The 27,500-nt window shown below is 42.6% G+C and overlaps 1 protein-coding gene across 4 annotated transcripts in view; it reads right to left on the bottom strand.

Annotated features, from left to right (window-relative positions):
* The window catches only part of tnrc18 (trinucleotide repeat containing 18), an 86,745-nt gene that overhangs the window by 53,542 nt on the left and 5,703 nt on the right, over positions 1 to 27,500 (bottom strand). For all 4 annotated transcript variants that reach the window (XM_034089366.2, XM_034089368.2, XM_034089369.2 and 1 more), the window contains exons 3-4: positions 13,278 to 13,418; positions 4,989 to 5,096 (exon numbers count right to left, since the gene is read on the bottom strand). In XM_034089366.2, the coding sequence (XP_033945257.1) occupies positions 4,989 to 5,096; positions 13,278 to 13,418 (249 nt within the window). The remainder of the gene's footprint in view (positions 1 to 4,988; positions 5,097 to 13,277; positions 13,419 to 27,500) is intronic.

Genomic DNA, 27,500 nt, shown 5'->3' with positions numbered 1-27,500 from the left:
AAAGGAGGCAAAATCATTGCACGCCCTGGTGGTTAGAAATTCAGAGGCTACTGACACTGGGGGGTTAGTTAGTCTGTCGACGGTAGCAAACAAGGCACGTGCGTTGTTTTTGGTAATGATGTCAGGGAAGAATGATTGTCGTGCGTTTTTCAATTCCAAATTATAAAGGCCAAGTCTCTCTTTATAAATTTCAAAGTGAACCTGGAGATTTGTTTTTCGCCACCTGCGTTCAGCTTTTCGACATTCTCTTTTTTCTGTTTTCACGGTCATGGCCTTTCTCCATGGAGATATTTTCTTCCCAGTCACTTCTTTTACCTTAATTGGAGCAATGGCATCTATAACATTTTTAATTTTTGAATTAAAATGATCTACTAGCTCATCTACTGAGATGTTAGCAGGGGCAAGTGTGGAAGAAAAATTCTGAGTAAACATTTCCCTAGTATTTTCAGTTAAATATCGCTTTGTGGTTACCTCTTTTTGAACACTTGTGTGAACAGAAATAGAGCTCTCAAAGAAAACACAGGAATGGTCAGAGAGCGCAACATCAGTCACCACAACCTTAGAGATATTCAGACCCTTTGAGATAATTAAGTCCAGAGTGTGCCCCTTATTGTGCGTGGGCTCCGTCACATGCTGAGTCAGTCCATAGCTATCAAGAACACAAAACAGTTCTTTAGCCCCTCTGTCCTGGGGGTTGTCAACATGGATGTTAAAATCACCAACAATGACTAGACGGTCAAAGTCAATACACACTATAGACAGCAGTTCAGTAAAGTCATCAAAAAAGCTTGCAGAGTATTTGGGTGGCCTATAGATATTTAGGAACAGAGCTCGAGAGGAGCATTTCAGCTGAAGGGCCACATATTCAAAAGAATCAAAGTTTCCATACGATGTCTTCCTGCATTGAAGGGAATCATTGAACAGAATAGCAACTCCACCCCCTTTCTTATGCATTCTTTCCTGACTCATAAAACTAAAGTTGGGAGGGGTTGATTCGATAAGAACAGCTGCACTGTTATTTTGTTCAATCCAAGTTTCTGTTAAAAACATAAAATCAAGATTGTGCTCAGTGATAAAATCATTGATTAAAAATGTTTTTCCTGCCAAAGACCTGACATTTAATAAAGCTAGTTTAAGTTTGTTAAACACACTATCAGTCATGTTTTTTGTAACAAGCTGTGGCTGACATGGAATCACTGCTAAATTAGATAAACTCACACAAACGTTTGAGCGCTTCCTGTATCTAAGATGATTTACCGCTCTTAATCTATTACCTATCAACACAGATATCGGCAAAGCTACTGGCAGGCAGGGCCCTGGCATGTCCTGGAAAGAGTTGAGAGTGCCATACGCCCTTGAGCCTGGACCCAGCAGATATCAGTTTGCAGATAGTTTTGGTTTGGATGATTGTGGTAGGCATGGTGATGAAGCCGGGAGAGATGGTGCGCATCTCTGCTTCGGTGATTTTGGTGGGCGTCGTTGAGGGGCGGGGGTAAAGGACATGCTGCCAGCCCTGCGTAACGCCTTAGTTTGGTCTTTGAAATCCAGGAAGGAATCGGTGCCAGCCCTCTGTATCTCCTTCATGTGTTCAACGATCTCCAGGATGGTGGGCGTGGGTGAAAGGGTGAACGGAGTATCCCCAAAGGCGTTGATAGGGGGGGGGTGACGGGCGGTGGGGACTCCTCCGTGTGTCTCATATGTCTCCCATAATCAGAACATTCCTCAGGCGGGTGCAGTGATACTTCTTCAGGGTTTTCTGCGCGATGTGTTGTGTCTATCTCCTGTTTTGATTCCTCTTGCCGCTTGTCCTTGGCAGAGGGAACAGATTGATGACGCAGGCAGTTGAATATGTTAGAGATAAACAATTTCACTCCTGACTTGTTCAGGCAAACTCCATTTGCCTTGAACAGATGTCTGCGATCCCAGAAAAGTTAAAATTGTCAATAAAATGCACAGAATGGTCAGTACAGACAGTTGAAAGCCAGGTGTTCAGTGCAAACAATCTGCTGAATCTCTCCACTCCTCTTCTGACTGGCGGTAGAGGGCCACTGATGAACACCTCTGCATTTAGAGAGCTGGCAGTTTCCAACAGACATTTAAAGTCTTTTTTCAGCACTTCTGACTCTTGTTTCACAACATCATTTGTTCCAATGTGCAGAACCACATTCTTCACAGTCGGATGTTCAGCCCCAATATGCAGGATCTTCTCAGCCAAGTCAGAGACCGTATCCTTGGGAAAACAGAGTACTTTGATGTTGTTCTTACTACACAGACCTTTTACATCTCTTACAGCAGAGTCACCCACAATCAGAGTTTCAGGCCCAGTCGTTAGCTTTCCCTCTAGTCTTTTACTTTTGGAGTAGCTATTGGTCCTTACCCTGCTGTGTGAAGAGGACGGGTTATCCAGGTCATCAGAAAGAGATCTCCGGCTCTCGGTCAGCGGAGCGTATCTGTTCTGGATTGGCACACTTGGTGGTTTAGGAGGATTTTTGTAATTCTCCCTTTAGCAGCTGTCCACTGCTGTTTAGGGGTTGAAGAGGCACTCTTCCTGGGTGATAACAATGCAAGCCAGCCGGTCGCATCACATATTTCTGAGTGTTGGGCTCTGCCTGTTATCCGTCCTCCCAAATCCCATGGAAATGATTTACTCTTAGGCTTTGCACCCAGAGAGTTCCAGGGAGGACTACCACTTGTAGATTTATTACCCGGTACACAGCCCTCCTGTTCCTTGGAATCCTTGTAGCTGCTAACTAGCTGTGAGTTAGCATACCCTTTTCCACTATTTTGCAACACTGGTAAAGTGGTGTCATTCCCACAACATAGTCCATTCACTTCCACATTAACTTCCAACCGTTGCATTTTCATTTCCAGCACAACTATCTTCTGTAGAAGTTTGTGGAAGTCATCTGTAGAGAACGGAGGCATTTTTCTACCAACTAGCTTAAGCTAAATAGCATGCAGTAGCCTACCAGGCTTTAGCTGTTGCTAGGCCACGCTACTGTAAGACTGGGGTCGTCGTAAAAATGTTGAAATATGGCTGAAAACCTCCGTCTATTTACGAAGATGAACTGTCCCAGTGATCGGTTAATGTCCAGGAGCCGCTGCTCGAAGTTTTCAGAGAATAAGAATAGGAAAATCAGCATAAAAAGTAAGCAGAGGCAGGAGCAAGCAGAAAAGCGTCTGCACTGTAAGAAAAGATAAGCAGAAAACTGTACTTTCTACTTCTTACATGTTGAACACAAATACCTGAACTTTCTACTTCTTACATGTTGAACTTAAATACCTGTACTTTCTACTTCTTACATGTTGAACTTAAATACCTGTACTTTCTACTTCTTACATGTTGAACCCAAATACCTGTACTTTCTACTTCTTACATGTTGAACTCAAATACCTGTGCTTTCTACTTCTTACATGTTGAACACAAATACCTGTACTTTCTACTTCTTACATGTTGAACTCAAATACCTGTACTTTCTACTTCTCACATGTTGAACAAAAATACCTGTACTTTCTACTTCTTACATGTTGAACCCAAATACCTGTACTTTCTACTTCTTACATGTTGAACACAAATACCTGAACTTTCTACTTCTTACATGTTGAACTTAAATACCTGTACTTTCTACTTCTTACATGTTGAACTTAAATACCTGTGCTTTCTACTTCTTACATGTTGAACACAAGTACCTGTACTTTCTACTTCTTACATGTTGAACACAAATACCTGTACTTTCTACTTCTTACATGTTGAACTCAAATACCTGTACTTTCTACTTCTCTCATGTTGAACTCAAATACCTGTACTTTCTACTTCTCATGTTGAACTCAAATACCTGTACTTTCTACTTCTCTCATGTTGAACACAAATACCTGTACTTTCTACTTCTTACATGTTGAACTCAAATACCTGTACTTTCTACTTCTTACATGTTGAACTCAAATACCTGTACTTTCTACTTCTCACATGTTGAACACAAACACCTGTACTTTCTACTTCTTACATGTTGAACCTAAGTACCTGTACTTTTTACTTCGTACATGTTGAACACAAATACCTGAACTTTCTACTTCTTACATGTTGAACTTAAATACCTGTACTTTCTACTTCTCACATGTTGAACACAAATACCTGTACTTTCTACTTCTTACATGTTGAACCCAAGTACCTGTACTTTCTACTTCTTACATGTTGAACACAAATACCTGTACTTTCTACTTCTTACATGTTGAACACAAATACCTGTACTTTCTACTTCTTACATGTTGAACACAAATACCTGTACTTTCTACTTCTTACATGTTGAACACAAATACCTGTACTTTCTACTTCTTACATGTTGAACTCAAATACCTGTACTTTCTACTTCTCTCATGTTGAACTCAAATACCTGTACTTTCTACTTCTCTCATGTTGAACACAAATACCTGTACTTTCTACTTCTTACATGTTGAACTCAAATACCTGTACTTTCTACTTCTTACATGTTGAACTCAAATACTTGTACTTTCTACTTCTCTCATTTCCCAAACAGCTGGTTCCTTTAGTCTGAATGTGTGTCTGGTGCGTGATCATTATTCTTTAGAGTCATTGCGTGGCTATTGATTTGAACACGATCCGTGTATCCATCACTTCCTGGTCTTCTCTAAAGAAGAGGGACCAATGGAAACGTTGTCATGTTGCCGTTGTTCAGCATGGAAACATTCATTAGCTAACAATGACATCATTGTTCTATTGATATAAAGGGAGGTCAGGTACTCTTTAAAACAGCTGCTAGTTATGGGTACTTTTTACTGAAGTACATTTCAAAGCCTCTTTACTTTGACTTGAGTAAAGAAGTTTAGTCAGTACTTCTACACGAGTATCTGTACTTCTACTTGAGTAAAGGAGGTGTGTACTTTTGCCGTCTCTGGATATATCTATATAGATCAGGATTATGAGAGAATCTGAACACTAAATGAAGCAGTTTGTTGTGAACATTGCTGACCTTTGTGTGAGTCGTAGAGGTGGTGCTGGGGGAGGGAGGAGGGGTCCAGGTGTCCCAGGGAGAGGTGGTAAGGGCTGGAGTATAGACTGCTGGGTATGGGAGGGTAGCCTGAAGACACACAAACAGAACAGGTCAATACGATGAGATTTTACAACAACTTGTTCTCCGGGTCTTCCTTGAGAACTTAAACAAAATGTGATTAATGGAGAATACCATCTGGGTCTCATAACTGTTTCAAAACAAGGGGACCCAGTCCGACTTGAATCCGTTGTATCCATTGCAGTTGGTCGTAGGTGAAGCTCAACACCCCAGGTAGGTAGAACTTTTTAAAAAAAGAATCTTACACACATTCTTACACTGGTTTGGTTTATTAAAAGCAAATGAACTTGTTTGTATTTTCACGGTGGATTGCACTTATTGTAAGTCTCTTTGAATAAAAACGTCATTTCAATGTAATGTTGTGTAATGTTGGGCGGGAGTCTGCCCGACAGCCAGCTGCTGCTCTCAGAGACGGGTCTTAATATAGATAAAGACAAGCGCCGAGTGTAAGACTCTGGATCTGTGTGTCAGGACTGAAACTCTGATACTGGCTGGTAGGTGTCACCACATGTGAAAAAAACACCCAGAGGGGGCGAGACATTCCCCGCTCCCACACTCAGACCACTTCAAGAAATATCAAAGAGGCCGCCGGGCAGCAGAGCCGAAATATCAAGCCGTCTCCTCCCGATCTGAGGGGCAGAAATGGAGAAGCGGACGGAAATATAAGAGGAATGATGTGACGGGACATGCGCGATGAGTTTATAGCCAGGGCTGCACATAACTGGTGCGCACGCCAAAAAAAGAGCACCGGGTCATTTGAAAAAAGGCGCATTTGCGTACTAGCATTGAGAGAGATAGAGAGGGAGAGGGAGAAGAGAAAAGAGAGAAGAGAGAGAGAGAAAGATATATGCGAGTTGCATATGAACTCAGGGCCGGCCCGTCGCACTGGCTAGATGTTCGCCTAGGGCGCCAGATCTGGGGAGGCGCTGCGCTGGCAGCTCTGGGAGGGGAAAAACATTTTTGACTGTTTGCGCTCTTCCTAATTTTTGGCCCTGATGTAACAACATTCATAATTAAGTAAACGTAACACCCTTTTCACCCCGGTTACACGTTTCATTCGCCCTGTACGATGGGCGCTGTAAGTGATGAAAATGGGGGATGTTGGCTTATCTGGCGCCCGCAGCTCACAGCCAAAGTGCGAGCGAGCGAGCGAGCGAGGGAGGGTGCACTGGAACCAGCGCTGTTGTTATTAGCATCTGGTGCTAGCTGCGCTAACGGATATAAGAAGAATATGTGTCTACAATGATGTGGAGGAGAGTCCTCTCCAGTCAGACTGAGAGGCTGATAACTACAGCTCAGTGAGGTAAGGACTGTTTAGATAGTTCACTTTAGTCTAAGTTCAAACGGTTTGGTCACAATTTATGTAAACACATATTTCCAAGGCACTCCTTTATAATTATTGGGATAAACAGGTTTGAAATCATTCCAATGTATACTATAGGACAGTAACCACAAATATCCTTTAAAACTGGAGATAAAAAAAAATGCATAAATAAATAAATGTTAAGGTAAAATAAGATATGAATGAACAACACAAATAAAATAAGTTACATTAATTTGTTATTGGCTATGGTAGGTTATTGGTTATGTTCACATACTTATTTGATTACATCCACTTGTCTAAGATGACAGAGACTTTCGACCCAAACCCAGCTGTTGACTTGTGGATGCAAGCAGCTAATCGCAGACTCAACCAGAGAGAAAGAAAGCCTACATCATCAGCTACCATGTCTGACAGTCAGGAGAACAGAGAGGAGAACAGTCAGGAGGGAAGGGATGACAGCTTGTAGGATTACATGGTCGTGCTAATGTTGTCTTGTGTTCACCTCTGTACGTGTGTTCTGTGTTCACCTCTGCCCGTGTGTTCAGTGCCGTGTGTCTGGCAAATAAAGTCAAGACCCCCTCAAAGGTTATGGTGTGTATTTCATTTTAAGGATGAGCACCCAGCAACATCTCCAGGTGCTCCTTTGAGAACCAAGGCAAGAAAGTGATGTGCACCCCTGCTTATAGCAAAGCTTCTTTCAACCACAGCCAACAGCTAGCATTGATCCAAGACAAAGCCAGAGTCTTCCTCTTTACCGCTGCACGGAAACATCTCCAGCTGACATCCCTGTGGATTCATCTTCCTATTACAGACACATGCATTTCCTAACATTCGGTCTATATGCTGTAAAATGTATTATCTCTTCGATTTACACACGGCATCTATTGCACGTCTGTCCGTCCTGGGAGAGGGATCCCTCCTCTGTTGCTCTCCCTGAGGTTTCTCCCATGTTCCCCTTAAACTGTGGGTTTTCTCCGGAAGTGTTTCCTTGTACGATGTGAGGGTCTAAGGACAGAGGGTCTAAGGATAGAGGGTCTAAGGACAGAGGGTCTAAGCACAGAGGGTCTAAGGACAGAGGGTCTAAGCACAGAGGGTCTAAGGACAGAGGGTGTCGGTTTTCTCATACTGATATTCTGAACAATCTGTGCTGTTGTATTTGCTGTAAAGTGTCTCTACTGTAGGCTATTTTTATTATATGTGCAGCACTTTGGCTCGACCAAAAATCGTTTATAAATGTGCTATATAAATGATTTGATTTGATTTCAGTAACTGTGGCTTTTAGATCCAGCCACCAGGTATTAGGAATCTCTTAGGCTGTGAAACATCTCTCTTTGTATCAGAGCATTTGGAGGATCCTTCAGCCAGCAAGAGCTTGTAGCTTCTTTGGCTGCAGATACCTACTGCTCAATTCAGGATGAACTTTAAGTCGAGCACAAAAGGTACTAGGGCTGTGCAATTAATCGTATTTTAATCGCAATTACGATTTTGGCCTGCCACAATTACGAAAACAACATACCGTACTTTTCGGACTATAAAGCGCACCTGCATATAAGCCGCAGCAGCTAAATTGTCCGTCTGTCTTGCTCTCGTTCTGTCTCTCGGTTCCACTTTTACTTTGGCGCGCTACCTGTCTCACTCTTTTCCGGCCTCCAGCTTTTCCTGCTGGAGCCGCCGCTTAAAGGTGGCGGGCGCGGACCGGTCATAGAGCCCATAGAGTTAAAGGTGGTTAATTGTACCTGTAAAATCCATAGATGTAGGAGGTTCCCTAGTGGCCGTTAGCTGTACAAAAAAAATGGGGGGAAAAGTCGCGGCTTATAGTCCGAAAAGTACGGTAATCGGAAAAAACGATTATTTTGCTTTGCTAGGTTGTGACAGTGCACTGCAACATATTTGATCTAATTTATTTTTATTTATATATGTTTAGTAGCTTGTGGAAGTGCGCGCCAAAATATTTGTTGATTTGTTTATGTGTATTTATTATTTTGATACTATTCATTTAAATGTAAATATAAATGTATCATTTATTTTGTATTGGTTTTTCAGTGGAATTATACGTTCAGGGTAATCAATAGTTACAAATATACTGTTCAAATTATTATTTGTATTTGTTTTAAAGTTCAATAAATGGATGTTTTCAAAGTCAATTAATAAATCGTATTTAATAATGAATTATTGACCAAAATAATCGTGATTATGATTTTTGCCATAATCGCACAGCCCTAAAAAGGTACATCAGCTTTTCATCCGCTCCCTTCGTTGGAGGAATATGAAGTGCAACAGGATGTGTGTTTGGAGGCACCCGGGCCAGGGATTGCATTAAAGTTCAAAAGGGGCGCTACTATGCTCAATTTCAGGTTCATATTAGTATGTATTGTCTCTACTGTGATAATACTGCCTCTTTTCACCCCCTGTCTGAAACCAGAGCCAAGTCTGCTCTGATTGGTTAGCTGGCCGGCTCTGTTGTGATTGGTCAACCGCTTAGAGATGTCCCGCCCCCTCAGCCTATGACGTGGGCTGAGGGGCGGTTACATTCTAGGCAAAGAAATCTCTGGTTGAACTTCCTTTGTTGTATGTTCTGCAACTAAGAAACCAACTGCAATATATGTCCTGCTTACATCGGCACACGTAAGCCCAGTGTACGTGAATGGTCATGTGATGCAGGTTTTCGGCCGTGTTAGTATAGATGGAAAGGATTGTGGATGTGGCTTTAAGCTCCACTCCTTCACACTTCATATCTCTAGTGAATAAGCTGCACAGAAACCAAAGTGTAACGGAACAAATTCACCATGTTACGGTGGTTTACTGAGATGTGCCAGACTATTTTTGGCTCCGAGCAGTTGCCAGGGAACCAGCTAAATGTCCAGGAAGTTACTCCTCCGATTATTCCCTTTAAACATAGTGCACCCTCTTTAACTGTGAATCAAACGCAGCAAAATGGAGATAGAAATCATACCGAATCTGATGCGTTTGGGAAGCAGTGGATCTGTGTAAGCCCTGCGATCAGTTTTTAAAATGAGCTCTAAATAGAAACCATTCGTCCTTCTCTCTTTACCTTACCGAAATGCAGTGCGGGATACACACTGCCATCGATCTGACCTTCTACTCCAGCGAGATTTGATAAGGAGACGCGAAAGGACACGAGGGACAGAGGAGAGATTCAATCACCTGCAGAGCGAGTCTTCACAAGAGACAGAGAGGTCCGTGGAGACCCAGAGATATAAACCTGAGAGTCTGAAACTGTGTTCATAAGGTAGGTCACAGAGATGCAGTGAGAAAGTGGGGCAGGAGAGCTACAGATGGAGACAAAGTGCATATTGGACCTAAAAGAACAAGAGGGAGGAAGATAGATTACAGAAACGCGTGGCAGGCGAAAGTACCAGACAGGTGGAGGACGGAGGAAACGAGATGCATATAGGACACGGCTCGGAGCAAAGAGATAGAAATGGAACAAGATCCCAGCGGCGTTCGCAACGAGAGACAGAAGAGAGTCTCCTGGGCTTTGGACGAAAGCGAACTGTGAGAGAAATGTAGTGAAAATGTGATGCTTCTTCAACAAACTGGATTCTGTAGCAACCCAGAAAAACCGAGCCCTAGTTGTAAAGAGTGTGTGGTGATTTATGGGATACAGCCCATACACACCCATGATACATATCAGGGGCATGTTTTCCTTTCATCGACACATCTTCTCAACAGGTGGCATGCTACAGTGGCTGTGGCCAGAGTTTCTCCATTGTGCTGGGATGAGACGGCTGCACACACCTGGCCTGCACCATTCATTGCCATTGTACAGAAATCACAGTGTGAAGAAGTGCAATAATAAAAAATGCAGGATGCGCAATTTTGTTTAAAAGGCTGAATAGTTGTTAAAATAACATTTTGAAGAAGTATTGTGGATCTTCAAAGATATCCAGGACTACGAATATTTGTTTGTAGTCGAGCCGTATTACAGTTGCTCGGTAGGGATACAGAAAAGAATTGCAAAATCTGTTAACATTAGGGATGTCCCGATCACCTTTTTTTGCCCCCGATCCGATTCCGATCATTTGATTTTGACAATCTGCCGATACCGATTTTTCCCGATCCGATCTTTATGCAATGCATGAAGAGGAAACAAGGTAACAGATAACGGCTGGCCATCCAACGCGATGAATTCAGCTTTTCACTGTTCTGGGGCAGTTTCTCTTTCCTTTTAAAAGTCTCCGCCTTGCAAACATTGCATCCGGCTGTTACACTGCCTTCACTTTCAATTTTATAATACTTCCAAACTCCTGACATTTTCTCTGTCCCGACTCACCAGCTGAACGTAGCCTCTCGTTAGCTTACTGCTACTATTAGACACTGCGCCCATAAATAACAATGAAGGTGTACAACAGGGATCACCAACTACATTTGTCCAAGGGCCAAAATGTATCCAAGAGACACTATCGCGGGCCAGCGATTTTTATATAGCCCATCATTTTGAAGTGGGGGGGGGGGTGCTAGTGGAGCACGCTCAGGTATTGCGGACCGCATAAAGCTTAGCAGACTCTTCACGCTAACGAAGGATCACTTCTAGGCAGGGTTGGGAGGGTTACTTTGTAAATGTAATCAGTTACTGAATACATGCTCTGAAAGTAATCAGAATACAGTTACAGTTACGTGTCTTAAAAATGTATTCAGATTACTTTTAGAATACTTTTGGAATACTTTCTTTTTCCATAACAGATGGGTATGTTTTGGTGCACAGGAGACACTTATTTTACTGTTTTAATGGCTTATCAAGAACTCAAACACAACATCTTGGTGTCATTCTGGACAGCTCTCTCATCTGCACCCCACATAAAAAACATCACCCGGACTGCATTCTTTGTACTGTCTTAAAACCTTTCCTGGGAATATGTTATGAATTGTAAGGTGTCCTTGGGTGCTTTGAAAGGCGCCCCTAAATAGAATGAATTACCATTATTATTTATTATCTGAAACGATGTAATAACTTTTAAAACTGTTTCCAGTCACTTGCCCCATGCCTTCAGCAGCAGCAGGCCATTCACTTTGATTTCATCCCGTTATAAATGTCATCATTTCGACAATAAAGAAATGCTACATAAACGTTATCTTGCACAATTTATCTAACCATCTCCGTTTCTAACTTTCAATATATTTTAAAAGAGATCTCTCTCTCTCATCTGCGTGCGGGGGCGGGGCCTCACAGAAACTCTGCACCCCCCCTCACATGCTGCAGCGCTGTGCAGTGTGCACACAGTTCTGCCGGTAATGAATATTACATTTTGTGAGGAAACTTTTCCACCAATAATTCCAATAAGTATTCCAAAATGTATTCACTTCAGGTTTACGAAAGTAACTATAATCAGATTACTCGTTTTTCAAATGTAACGCGAGCTGAATGCAGTTAGCTTACTTGACTTTTGTATTCTGATTACGTAACGCCGTTATGTTTTCCGTTACAACCCAACCCTGCTTCGAGGCTACTGTCCCGCAGCTCCAGCCTCTCTGTTGGACTCTGTCGCAGCGGGGCTACTGCTGTGGTGCAGAGCGCATTAACCAGACTCTTCACAACGAAGGATCAATTCTTGTTCAAGGCAGGGAAGGTTTCGCAGTACGCAGTCTACTCTGTCCCGCAACTGCTGCCTCTCTGTTGGACTCCGGTACTGCACCTTACTCACGAGACGTTGTAAAAAAAAAAATGGGTGGGGGGCGAATGCAGTAACCACTCCGCCAACGCCACAGTCTCCCCCGTCGTGCGGGCCGGATGAGAATGTCTGGCGGGCCGGATGTGGCCCGCGGGCCGCCAGTTGGTGATCACTGGTGTACAACAAGATGGAACAAAAAATTGCCTAAGCCAAACAAAGGAGCCAAAAGGTCGCAGGTATCCCGCTAATTAACAGAAGGAGGACTCCAAAGGTCACACACCTGAAATCACTAATCAATCACCACTAATCGGAGGAGGCTGCGGGGAAATACAGCTAACCAAGTGGTAACAAAACACACTACTCTCAACACATAACACCACACACTACTCTCAACACATAACTAAACACCTCTAACACACAACACTAAACACGGGTCAGAAATAGTAAAATACACTCTACTAGCTTAATGTGTCCACAGGAACAAGATGAGTGAGGCGTCCGATTGCAACAGAGCCTCCCGAGTGATAGCTGTCCCCAGCGTTGTAGTGATCTCCAGCAGGTGTGCGCTGCGATTGAGTGCGTCGGGCCGGCGTGCTCCAATCACAATCTTCAGGAGGCGGACCAGGAGATGGCAGCCAATCACGTCAGGGCACCCGCACAGCTCATTTACATGCAACCCAGAGTAACACAGTTAAGATGACCAGGAAGACAGCAGCCGTGACGATGCACGAGGCCTCAAGAGCCTTTCTTGTGCTGGCAGACACAGAAACATATTGGCGGGGCGCACTTCGCACGCACTAAAAAATTCCACACGCTCCGCGCTCACATTTTGCTGGGCCTTAGCACCGCTGCTATGACTCCACCCTAGGGGTAACACTGAAGAGCTTGTTCTGCATTTATATAATGTAATTATTAAATTGTATTAAAGGAAATGAAATGCTATTAAAACATGTCTTATTATCATACAAAGGATTTAGTGTAATAAAATATGGAGACAGTCTAACAACCTGACCGTTGGTACTTAAAATCTTCTCATTGTGTCTGTTATTATACAGCAGGCTAAAATACTTTTGTTAAACTTATATTTAGGAAGTTATCATTCAAAGCTAAAACTGTATCCTCGACACATAAGAGAAAACAATTATTTAAAAAAGAAACAGAAAAACTCATCAAAATTGTTATTTGAAACATTGATCAGCTGATGAATAACCAATCGGTGCGTCTCTTGTGATTTACCTTCGTGAGCTTGTGATGCCCAGAGCTGAGCCATCTGCAGACTGCTGGGATTGGCCGGTCGGTACCCGGGGTCAGAGGTCAGGTGGGAGGGGCCGTGGTAACCAGACAGGAAGGGACTGGAGCCTGCAGAGTAGGCATCGCCTGAGAAAAGAGAGAGAAGACCGCCAGTCAGTCTCAAACAGCACTGAAGAATAACAAAGTGGCTTTATTCCCATTCAGTACGGCTAAACTTCGCTCATCGTATAAATAATTAAGTCTGTACTGAACTCGATGCTTTAAGGATATTTAATATTGTAAATCGAAACGATAAAAACAAAACAGAATCATACGGTCAACAAAATATATCAGAGCTAAGCTAACCCCCATAGAGCGCCGCAGTGACGCGTTCTAAAACCAGGAAGTAAACTCCTTCCGGTTCCTTCCACAAAAACGCAATCTCTCCGTAGGGTTTTGGAAAACAGCTGGAAATCAGGTCTGTGGTTGAAACACATTGAAGAGACGGATCACGTTTTGTTCAGCCGGATAATCTCCACATGTCTATCCTACTTTTATAATTTTCTAATCATAAATCTAGTCGCCAGAAGCAAAATGCTAACGTTATGCTATAAAGGAACTACAGCAGGGTCGCTGCTTCAACGTCACGCCGACTTAAGATCCATATTCAAAAATACAGACTCTAAATGGAACAAGTTGAAGTGTTTGTTTGAACAGTCTGCAGGAGGCAGGGACTTGCTTTCAAGCAGAACACGGCAAAGAAACTTAGAGGAGTGTTTACGTGTTCGGCGTAATGACGTAAAACGGCCTCGACAACTTCTGTAGTCCTATTCAGCCACTCGGTAACAACCATCGTTTTTCAGACACCTCAACTCTTCAGAAATCACCAGCGGGGTTAGGGTTAGGGTTAGTTACTGCTGATGGATTTAATGTCGTAGAACAAAACGTGATCCGTCTCTTCAACGTGTCTCAACCACAGACCTTATTTCCAGCTATTTTCCTAAACTATGGAGAAATCCCGTTGCTTTTTGTCGAAGGAACCGGAAGCGGTAAAATGCTAACTTACTTCCGGGTTTTAGGACGCGTCACTGCGGCACTCCATTGTCATGCTACCAAACCTCCACCAGGTGCCCTAAATACCATTAACCGCACCATGTGACAATCCCCGGAAACAACCAATTACAAGTGTGGGTGGTGTTAACAAATAATGAAGATAATATAAGTATAAACACAGACTACCGCAGCATTTTGGCTCCTACAAGCTAAGATGATGTAAGCACCAAATCCTCCATTACAGAAACACAAACCAGAGAATGTGAAAAATGACTTAAACCATTATCATGACAGCTGTTCTCTCCCTGCTGATTGTTAAGATTAGGTAATGGTTTCAGATCAAACATAAAACAGTTATTCAGCAGCACGTATCTTCAAACTGTTTCTCGTTTGTGATCCACAGATATTTCATCTCTGCCGTGAATGAGACCATGTTTGCCCAGCAGGACACCAACGTCCAAATCTAACATTTACTCTGACTGCTGCGGCCTGTGCCGCAGACTTTATTGATGTCAATGAGTCAAGAAAACGATGACTGAATAGGTTCGTTAACAAGGTTTTCCCCCATGACTAAGAGGAAACTATGGCGAGACGAAACTGACATCATTAAACACACAAAGTGACGATATCAACATGCAATAATGTCAACGGAAAATACTTAAATTTCGATAAGAACAACAATTCTCTGTTGACTTTAGTTGTGAAAAGAAAGGATACAAAGAATTATAATCTTTTTTATTATTATTAAAAGCAGCAGTTAAGTTGTTTTACTAAGATAACACTAAAGTGCTGGCTTCAACACACACACCCTTTCATTCCGATGGTGTGTGTACACACACAGTGACGCCCCCATTAACATCGACAGGACAAATCCTCGCGAAACATCTCAGCCTGATGCCGCTATCGATTGTTTTTTATTAGACCGCTCCACCCGCCTGCATGTGTGACCATTAATAAACTTTGAACCTTTGAACCGTCCTCCAATCACAACGTCCGTCCGGAGAGATGGAAAAGGTTTCATATTTATATACACACACACACACACACACACACACACACACACACACACACACACACACACACACACACACACACACACACACACACACACACACACACACACACACACACACACACACACACACACACACACACACACACACACACACACACACACACACATTACCCTGATAAAACTAACCATGTGTGTAGGGGAAAGGGTGCCGTCTGTATATGGGGAAGGGGGAAGGGGCTGTGTGTGTGTGTGTGTGTGTGTGTGTGTGGTGTGTGTCCTGTGGGAATCTGTGGGACATGCTGTGCGCGCAGTTTCCACTGCATCTAAATCAGTACATTAAAACCGCGGCCCCTCAGCGCCTATGCGCACACACTTTCAAATCAATAGCAAATGCAGCTTTCAAATTAATCACACAGGCATCCACACACACACACACACGCAGGAGAAATGCAGTGTGTTTCTTCAAAAGGCAGTGAAGGTAGATGTTTTCACACTCCTAGCTTACAAGATGTATCAAGACTCTCCCTGTTTGCGTGCGTGCTGCATCGCTGTATGATCACTGACATGTGTGTCAGTTTTGTGTGGGTTTGTAGCGAATGCCCTTTGAGTCAGAGACACTGCAGGAGCTTCACACACACACACAAGATCACATACATAAGAAACCACAGAATCACGCCAATTACTGGGAATATGCAAACACACACAGTGATTAACCTTCAGTTAGTCTCTCTCTCTCTCTCTCTCTCTCTCGCTCTCTCTCTCTCTCTCTCTCTCTCTCTCTCTCTCTCTCTCGCTCTCTCTCTCTCTCTCTCTCTCTCTCTCTCTCTCTCTCTCTCTCTCTCTCTCTCTCTCTCTCTCTCTCTCTCTCTCTCTCTCTCTCTCTCTCTCTCTCTCTCTCTCTCTCTCTCTCTCTCTCTCTCTCTCTCTCTCTCTCTCTCTCTCTCTCTCTCTCTCTCTCTCTCTCTCTCTCTCTCTCTCTCTCTCTCTCTCTCTCTCTCTCTCTCTCTCTCTCTCTCTCTCTCTCTCTCTCTCTCTCTCTCGCGCTCTCTCTCTCTCTCGCGCTCTCTCTCTTGCTCTCTCTCTCGTGGAACGCTGAGGCAGCAAAAACAGAAAACTTACGGTGTGTTTTCTCTAATAATACAATCTTATTCATCAGAGCGGAGACTTATTCACACACTGAAGTGATTTCACTACTTCGTCCGGTCTCGTCCGTTTGTGGCACCGTCGCTGCGAAAGGAGAACCATGCACCTCATTATTTGGTGACTTTAAACTGAAAGGATTAGACGTCTTTTGTGGAAACCTGTTGCTACTGGTGACACAAGTCAGTGAGGTCTAACGTTACAGCAACCACTGGTGCAGCAGGAGAGGCTTGGTGAGTTCATAGAGATGTGATACGGAGCAAGCCGTGATGCTGTTGGTGATGGAAGAGAGTGGACCTCGCCAAGGCTCTCGCTCGCATTATAATACATTCATTATAATTCATACTAATTCAAAACTGTAGCATTTGTAATAAACACATTTTAACCCATTTGAGATGGTTATTTAACTTGACTTCTACTGAATATTGTTTCTTAACATTAAAATAAATACCGTCTCAAAGATAAAATGTTAATCTCATCAAAAGTCATTTTAGTGATGTTTCTCATAAAAAGCGACAACTCGTATATATTTAATTCTGCTGGGTTAAAAACACATTATTATTTTATGCTCGTCATAAGTCGTACATAACGTGGCTCTAGGTTTCATTATGACCAAACCCGTCATGACTTTTCTTTATAATTGGGTAATGGGAGTTATTGAACCCACCACCTTTCCACCACCCCCTCCATGTGTGTGTGACAGGATACGTGCCAACAGTGTTGTTCCAACTCATTATAATCACTTAAAATCTCATTTCTAATTGTCACCAGGTGTGTGTGAGGCAGAAAAAGCAACATATCCCCCATCGATGAACACCAAGAAGAACACGTTCACACGTCTCAAGTAGGGCTGCGAGATTTGGGAAACTTCCTCTGGAGGGAACTTTGGGATTTTAGCCTTTCAAGCTATGAGCATGCACTAAAACCTATATGACTGCAGGACAGGGAACCCCAAGAAAAGCACGATATGGCCTCTTCAAGAAGTATGGAGGATAAGATGTGTGAGCCAGTATATCTCAGCAGACCCAAAATACTTCATTAAATTAAATTGTAACAAATATTCAGCTTCATGCTATTTGAATATTCCATTGGCCTTGTTGCAATTTAGATATAACATTTTTTATAAACTGTGAAGCCCTACTGCCAAGGATGCTAAAGCCTTGGTAGCATGTCGGCAGTTTTTAAATCCTTTAGGCGCCACACACACACACACACACACTGGTTGATGACCCACTAGAGTATGGATCAATCTCAGATTCACAGCCGCCTCCAGGCCCTTTACCCATGTGTGCAAAGAGTAAACACACACACACACACAGCTACACAGTCCACAGTTACACATCATGCCAGTGCTCGGAAAAAAATACAATCCCCAAATTCCCTCCATGGGACGTGTGAGGGAGGAAGAGGAGGGCAGGGAGCACAAAGGAAAACATTTGCTCTCATCGTTCCAGAAACAACATCCAAATGGGAGCCGAGAGGGAAATGTTTCTTTAAATGTTTTTGGAGTTACTCTTTCATTACGTCCCCTCTTTTCTCTCAGCCCTTTCCTTCCTTCCTTCCTCACAACTCTGTGCCCGCTTACACACACACACACACACACACACACACACACACACACACACACACACACACACACACACACACACACACACACACTTTGGCTCCCACTTCACAAGACAGTTAGTTTGCCATATTGGGATAAACAAGTTGCCACGAAACACGATCTATGACTCCCAAACACGTCTCCATTTTCAGATTCCCGTAAGAAACATATCTCCAGATCAAAGCGGAGATACGGAAGGAAAAATCTCACACACACACACACGGGGAAAATCACAAGAGGTCAATCCAAGATGCACTGAAACATACTGGATCGTGTACTGTAAGCCTTAAAAATACAAGAGAGAAATCATGGGTATAAATGTCGGTCACAAACACACACACACAGCAGAATCACACACACAGCAGAATCACACACACACACACACACACACACACACACACACACACACACACACACACACACACACACACACACACACACACACACACACACACACACACACACACACACACACACACACACACACACACACACTCTGTGAACCCATCTGTTATCCATCAGTGGTGCTCAGAGCAGGGTTAGCTGGAGGGGGAATCTCTATTGATCTCTGGTTTTTATTTCCTGCAAGAAAAACATTCAAACAATAAAACTCAGCTAACCAGCACTCTGACACGGGTAACCAACACACACACACACACACACACACACACACACACACACACACACACAAAGGATGTGTGGGTTTTGCAATCATGTCTGGAAACTCGTATCTGTCTTTATGACTGAGGGGTGTGTGGGTTCACGTGGTGTGTGTGTTGTTGATTTCATAAACAAGTCTGTTTGTCCTGCCTAACGAGTTATTTAGAGGGAACTATGTGGTTTGTGAGCTCAGTTTCTCAACTTCTCAAGGTCTGCTTACGACATGTCTACATTTGGTAAGGAAAACAATATTGCAACAAGTTAACGTTAGAAAACAACCCGTCTTGCCGTCCGTGCCACATACAGCTGCATGCCACTGATGTAATCACACTAGTGGTGCAGAAACCCATTTCTTTAGTAGTTTCTGGGTATACAAATATTCCATTTGCGAATGTATGCCGCAACCAAATGATCCAAAACGTTCAGTTAACATGTTTCAATCCTCTGACCCTTTTCTAAGTGGGCTTTCCACATCATTCAAAATCTAGGACTTAAATTGCTTATCTTGTTATTATCATTATTATTTAGTTACAGAAGTGAACGGACATTTTGAGTTTTAATCTGGACTATGCCAAGGAAGGTTATGTCACAATTAGCTGGAACACAGGTCCATGTGTTGCTCGTTACTAACAGGGGCAACTGGTTTAAAGTTCAGGAACCAGTTAGACATGTTGGGAAGATGTAAAGGCAGAAGTTGAATGGAAACAAGTCGTGTCACAGTCTGTTATATGGTGTAAATAAGTATAGAGCATGGAGTCTATAATGGTCAGTAATTACCAGCCTTGGGAGCATCCTCCTGCCTCCTGGACTTTATTATAAGCCTTTTTTACAGCAGACACCGATAACTAGGGCTGTCCCGAATACAATTTTTCGGGCTCCGGATATTCGGTAGTAATCAGCAGCGAATATTGGGCCCGCGTGGGGGGGGGGTAATCAACAGCGAATCGCTTCAACACGTGTATTTTGGTGTATTCACGGCATTCATGTTGTTATTCTACAGTATTGTTGGTTTATAGTTATTATTAACCCAATTTGTGTTCTTTTAAATTGAAAAGGATATCGCATTGTGTTTGTTACTTTCGTTGCAGTTGTGTCTTAAGTGTAATTGGGCTTGGCTTCCTATTTATGGACATGCTTTTATTTTGAAGGAGAGGTAGCGCTGTTGAAAGGAAGTTGTTGTTGCTATGGAAACAACGTGACAGAGATTAACAGAGAAAAGTCATATCTACATATAAAGACGGAGAAAGTAAACGTGTATGGTTAAGTGTTAGCCCCCCCCCGAAGAGGCGCAAGCTCTTACGTTGATACTGGAGATTTCAATAAATTCAATTTGACAAAAATAACGGGGGGAAAACGAAAAAAAAAAAAAAAAAAAACAAATATCCGAATAACGAAATTGAAACCCGAATAGTACTCCAACGAACGAATATTCGGGTACAGCCCTACCTATACCGTGATGTATTTTTATAGGCCAACCTGAAAGTTAGCATTGCAGCGATTACTCGACGGAAAGATATGGGATTTTGCCATTGGCTTTTTGGACTATTGCAGAAAATAAGATCTGTGGCAAACACAAGGTTATGATACACACAGGTTTTCTTCAGCAGGATCATCTCCACATATTAACACCACATTATGATATTTAATACGTAAATGCAATCTCAAGAAGTACAAATGTAATGTAGTACCTTATGCTTGTGTTAAACCCCAGACCTTATTTCAGGCTTCTAACCAAAAACACATTTAACTAACCATTGAGTTTGACACAAGAGAACCAGTCTGTGCTCAAATGCTAACTCTTGCCACTTTTATTGAATTTAAGAAATTGTTTGTACATTGATCTTGTGTTTTATATGACAATGTGATTTTTTACATTATTTAGGTGGAGATTTGAAATGACCCCAATGGGTTTGTTCAGGGTGTCTGCAGGAATCCTGAAGTCAAATGTAAAACCTTTGAAGACCTTTTTTAAGACCCTTTCCATACATTTTAAGACCTCATCGCCACTTTGAGTTTTAACCGGTTACCTTGGCGACACACTTCACCTCACATTGACTATATTCAGTATTGAGTGTCCTTCCTCCTTATCTTCCAACCATTTGGACGCAGACTTGCATTTCCCCATAACGATGTTGTTTAACAACCGGCGTAAACGGACCTTCGCGCTATCAAGCAGTGAGCGCGCGACGTCCTGTTCAGACGACGTCAAACCCAACGGGATGCCATCAATAAACTACACAGAATCACACGACACACCTACGCCATGATTACATTCAGGCAGACTGTAGAACACAACCTCTCTGGACCATTTATATACTTAGTGAAAACAAGCTATAAAAATTAACACCTTGGAATATGCGGTTTAATATTTTTTAATAGCCTTAATTTTTGCTACATTGATTTATCAACTTCTAATACTTTTTAAGACCCCGCGGACCCCCTGCTGTTGCCCCTCCTTCACTGTTTATCATTTATTATCTGTTGTGTGTGTATTTTTTTAATTAAGCGGAACCATTAACTAAAAAAATGTAAACTCATGTCCGAGCACAGACCTCCTTTCCACTTAAATAACCAAGCAAGTGAAAAACACCTAAAACTAAAGCAGCTAAATGGAGATATCTCACTTAAATTCAAACAGAACAGTCTGCTACAAAAAGTGCAATGTATTCAACTCAACGATAGAAAATACAAAGTTAACATACTTTCTCTTTTTGCACCATTCTCATGTTTAACGAATGCGATCATTTGAATAGAAACACACCTCTCGTGTGTTTGAGTCTCGCTGTGCCGTGCTGTTGCTCAGAAATCTCCTGTGAAGACGGCAGGTGTTATTTTGACACACTCCTCTATACCAGCAAATGGAAAACACGCTCGCAACAGGCGCAGAACACACACACACACACACACACACACACACAAGCATGCATTGTCACACTCAGACAGAATGGCATGCACAGTTGCAGTGAGACACACACATGCCCATACATTCAGGAGCAAATGGTGGCTCCATGTGCACTTGGAGCTCAAGGTTGGTCGTCTTCGGGTTTAATGTTCATCATAAACCTAAGAGGCATTACGAGACTAAACAACTGTGCTGCTGACTGACAGGAATTTATTTTTAAATATGTGATGCATGTTAACAGGACATTTCTCAGGGATACGAGTGGGGTAAACCAATTTGTGCCCCTCAACTAACGTCTCCTTTGTTGGATCAGTTCTCTGGGCTGGACAGACCACAGATCTTAAGTAATGTTCAAAATCATTCAAAGCTTTTAGAACGATGAGACATTTCCCATATATTTATGAAAAAACTAAAAACCCCAACATGTGCCTGAAGATTAAATATTGGCTAGTATGAGAACATTTTAGCATTTTTACATGGAGCGCAATCACGTTTTCAAAATCTTGAACTCATAACAAGTTGAATATCAAAGTTATGCAAGTAGTGAGAAAACAAGGTTAACGGTGGCTTATAACTGCCCTTTACCAGATTTTAAAACTTAAGATTTTTCCTTATTATACTAAATATATTCTTTGGGAAGTAATGACTTAATCTATGTCAACATTTATCCCAACGTGTTCCCAGAGACCCAAAGGAGCACAGTCAACTCTTTGTGGTCTACGGTTTCATAACAAGTTGAGTATCTAAAACAATGCACACAATAAACAGACCCTTCTTCCTTATTTTATTCCAAAAACCCCGACTTTGACTTGTGATAAAAGTGTAATTCTTCATGTTATCGAAAAAAAATTAAGTGTTACTGTTAGATACAGGGCTGTACCGGAATATTCGTTGGTTCGTTGGAGTACTATTCGGGTTTCAATTTCGTTATTCGGTTTTTTTCGCGCTGCACTGCGGCTGCCAAATTGAATTTATTGAAATCTCCCATATCAACGTAAGAGCTTGTGCCTCTTCGGGGGGTGCTAAGTAGGGCTGCAACAAACGACTAATTTGATAATCGATTAATCTATCGATTAATGAAACGATTAATCGACTATTCGGACTATTACTGTACGCCTTGCACAATTTCTCAAACGCTCTTATTTAGCCATCAACTTTTAGATTTAGCTTGAGGTTGTTTTAGGCATGTGGAAACTAACAATGAAGACAATAAAGATGAATACTTGATTCCAAAATACATATATTATTGAAATAACTTAAATTGTGAACAAAACTAACATTGCTTTTTATTCAAATTAAATAAATAATATTTCACATCAAAAGAAACAACAGTGTTTTAACAAATCGTATTAAATAATCTGATGACAGAACTGTAAACAGAATAGCTGAAACTTTAACAAACTAAATAATAATAATAATATATAATATTTTTATAGCGCCTTTCAGGAAACCCAAGGTCGCTTTACAAGTCGGGTAGGGGGGGGGGAGTAGGGGAAAAAGGCAGACAGGTTAAGGGGGTGGGGGGGGGGAAGTAGCGGAAAATAAACCTATTAAACTAACTATACAGTGGGGAAAGCCTTGGTAAAAAGGTGCGTTTTGAGGGCTTTTTTGAAAATGTCCAGGGTTGGGGCGCTGCGGATTTCGGGGGGGAGAGAGTTCCAGAGGGTGGGGGATGCCACACTGAAGGCTCTGTCACCAAAAGTCCGCAAATAACTCTGTTACCTCTAATCATTATGTTTGTATAATGTAGTTAGCTCCGTGTGTTGCTGCTAGCATACATAACACCTGACGTGGAAACGTTCCTCGTGGATGGGGCTACAGAGCTACTAGAAAGACAGTGGAACCCGGTGCATTCCTCCGTCTGGATGTGGAGCACTTTTGCTAAATGTTTAGACAAATAGCTCGTGTTACCGCCCTTACATGCTAAACTCTTATTCCACTTTTGGCAACGAGCATTCTCCACATCGAGACGGGTAAAGTGTAACCACCTCGGAGCGCGTTCTCTCCGCCGTGTGTGTGTGTGTGTGTGTGTGTGTGTGTGTGTGTGTGTGTGTGTGTGTGTGTGTGTGTGTGTGTGTGTGTGTGTGTGTGTGTGTGTGTGTGTGTGTGTGTGTGTGTGTGTGTGTGTGTGTGTGTGTGTGTGTGTGTGTGTGTGTGTGTGTGTGTGTGTGTGTGTGTGTGTGTGTGTGTGTGTGTGTTGCTGCATGTAGCAGCTGCCCGTGTGTAAACTGCCCCGCCCCCTCGCAAGCAGGCGGGGGAGAGAAAGATCGAAAATACATCATAGATGCATTTGTTTGCCTTTTTGCATATTAGAAACGAGTTGGCGACACTGAGACTGCGATATAATGTCTTTGTAGCAATAATACATGACACATATTTTTTAAATGTCTCCAGTACCGATAAAAAGACCACTAAAGTTAGAGCTTAACGGCACGTAAAACACACGTGATGACGTCACCAACGAATCGACGACTGAATTAGTTGGCAACTAATTTGGTAATCGATTTTAATCGATTAAGTCGATTAGTTGTTGCACCCCTAGTGCTAAGTGCTAACACTTACCCATAAACGTTATCGTTTACTTTCTCCGTCTTTATATGTAGATATTACTTTTTCTCCGTGAATCTCCGTCACGTTGTTTCCATAGCAACAACAACTTCCTGTCAACAGCGCTAACTCTCCTTCAAAATAAAAGCATGTCCATATAAAATAGGAAGCCAAGCCAAATTACACTTAAGACATATACAACGCAACGAAAGTAACAAACACAATTCAATATCCTTTTCAATTTGAGAGAACACAAATTGGGTTACATTAACAAATAAAACAATACTGTAGAATAACAAAATGAATGCCGTGAATAAAACTGAAATACACACGTTGAAGCGGTTCGCTGCTGATTACCACCCCCCCACGCGGGCCGAATATTCGCTGCCAATTACTCCCGAATATCCGGAGCCCGAAAAATGGTATTCGGGACAGCCCTAGTTAGATAGTTGCGCAGAGTACGCAAATACGAGATTTAAAGAATTTAACGCATTCAGAATCAACATATTAAAAAAAAATATTCTTTGGGCAGAAATCCATTAATCAAGACTCTTCCTGGGATGTCAGCGCACATTGAAAACATCAGTAACCTCAGAGCTGCATTTACTCAAATGTAGAAGCTACCACTGTATTGGAATATCCTTATTATTTCAAAATAAAAAAGGCAGGTGTGAAAACGATCAGGTTGATCAACTGACTAACGCACACATCACATAAAACTGTCAAATTAGAGTTCACCCTCACATTACAAACCTGTTCCGAGTGTCTCCAACATGTCGCTGCACATTTTAAAATCCTAACTATGTGTTATGCCCGGGAGGAATATTATAAAGCTTATGTAATGGGACAGATACTGACACAGAACGCAGGGTGGGTGTGTGTGTGTGTGTGTGTGTGTGTGTGTGTGTGTGTGTGTGTGTGTGTGTGTGTGTGTGTGTGTGTGTGTGTGTGTGTGTGTGTGTGTGTGTGTGTGTGTGTGTGTGTGTGTGTGTGTGTGTGTGTGTGTGTGTGTGTGTGTGTGGTAGTAGTGTTGTTTGACTTAAAGGGAGTGAACAACTTAGCTAATGCTTCGGGTATTTCGACATGCCACGACACGCTCGTTTTCCTCACACACACAGGCCTATCACTCCTGAATTTGACAGCTGTGTGTGCGTCATATGCATGTGTGTGTGTGTGTGTGTGTGTGTGTGTGTGTGTGTGTGTGTGTGTGTGTCGTTTGTCTACCTCCGACAGGTTTATTGCAGCAGGGCAGCGGTGCCTTGTGCTTTCTCTTAAGGGGCCTGTTTTCTCTCCTGAAGGATTCAATTAATCTGAGAGGGGACGTGTCCGAGCCACATCTTCTCAAACACACACACACTAAGGGGTCTGTGTGTTGAATACGTATAAACACACACACTCACCACATTCATTTTAACACACGCAGGCATACTAGCAAAGTGGCGTGAAAGACAAATTGTTAAAAGGCCAAGACAACGCTGCCCTGCCCCGAGAGCTTCATGAATTATGCTTACAATCGCGCAGAAGAGTGTGTGTGTGTGTGTGTGTGTGTGTGTGTGTGTGTGTGTGTGTGTGTGTGTGTGTGTGTGTGTGTGTGTGTGTGTGTGTGTGTGTGTGTGTGTGTGTGTGTGTGTGTGTGTGTGTGTGTGTGTGTGAAATTTGAAGGGCTACCACATTTATCTAGCTGTGTAGGAGTGTGTTGTTGTGGTCGGGATAAATCTCTTCCCTCTGCAGAGCGTCTCAGGGGGAAACCCCGGCTCTAACTGCACTAAGCACAATCACATGCTCCCATTCTCATACACAAGAACTCAATCCTCTCATCTACACACACTCACACACTCACAGACACACACACACTCAGCTCTTATCCCTGGGAAAGAAAACTGCTTTCTATCCACCTTAGGGATTGTGCCCACTTAGTTCTCCTTCTCCATTTGTCTTGAGCTGTCTTCATCTTCATTTATTGACTTCCCTTCTCGGCACAACACCTACATTTGCCTCTGCGTCTCACTCCTATCTTCTGCTGCTCCCAAATGAACACTAAAAAAATGTGTGTGTGAGAGACAAAAGAGCTGAAAAGTTGCTGGTTCAGACGTGTTATCCCTTAAGTCTTCCCAGGTGAGGGACGCCGCCCTCATCAACCTTTCTTTCCCCATTCAACCTGCATCTGTTCCCGTGTGGCGCGGTGCGTACAGTTGAGGCAATTATCTCTACAACAATGGCCGGTTGATTTAACACAACAGAGTCAAACTACACCCAGTTTATTCATGTTTCTACCATTCACAACACCTGGGGAAATAGCTTCTTGTGCACAAGGAGGGTTATGTTTCCCAAAGCAGTTGTTGTTAAATCAGCTGATCCAATACTGGCCAAAATCACTGGATATTTGGCCGGGAAAAAAGTATAATCCATTACAACTCATTAGTCTAAACCGTCTGCATTTACTTTTACTACTCGACCCATTTCTTTTTGCACTTTTAAGTCTTAAAAAAAAGGCCCCATTATATTTTCCCTTCTGTTTTTGTGCATGTAAATGGTCTGCAAAGGCTACAATCCCAAAGTGCCCTACAGAGGTAGTTTCTCTCCCCCACACTCTTGTCTACACACGCTTCTATTGGCTAGCACTCCCACACATTGTACGTGATAGGCTAAGGGGCGGGACATCTCTAAGTGGTTGACCAATCACAACGGAGCCAGCCAGCTAACCAATCAGAGCAGACGTGGCTCTTGTTGTTGCTTAAATGGAGAGAAATCAGATATTCTCGTCACATGTTACACTGTGTGCATAATCTTGATCCATAGCACACTGCACGCCCTTCAGAGTACAATAATAAGCAACCTTTAACATACTTGCTGCAATCATTGTTTTCATTATTGATTAACCTGCATTTTATCTTCTATCTAGATTTATGATTCAGTGTTATAAACAAATCTGAATTTCTCAAGAACAGTAAAAAACGTAAAGATATTGCTGTAAACAAAGAAAAGCAGGACAAGAGGCTGAAACTGCCATGTTTGCTCTAAAGATGATTACATTAGTGAAGCGATTAGTCTTCTATAGATCACCAATTGTTAAAGGTCTATGTAACAGTACTAGTAGAGTCTCTCGGGCCCCGTCACATTTCAGCGGGTCCCACCTCTGCTGCTCTCGGGTGCCAGAGGGAGGACAGATGGCCTCAATCTGCTGGTGGAGGAAGCTGGGCAAAGCTCCTCCGGACAGAGGACCATTTACAGCACGTCTCCGTCTATAAACAGTGACTCAGACCTCATCTTGTTTACATAAAAACTGGTGTGAATGAACAGGGATAG

This window comes from Pseudochaenichthys georgianus, chromosome 8 (assembly GCF_902827115.2).
Source record: "Pseudochaenichthys georgianus chromosome 8, fPseGeo1.2, whole genome shotgun sequence".
Taxonomy (NCBI): Eukaryota; Metazoa; Chordata; class Actinopteri; order Perciformes; family Channichthyidae; genus Pseudochaenichthys; species Pseudochaenichthys georgianus.
The sequence above is the reverse complement of the archived record's forward strand: the minus strand, read 5'-3'. Positions and strand labels throughout refer to the sequence as shown.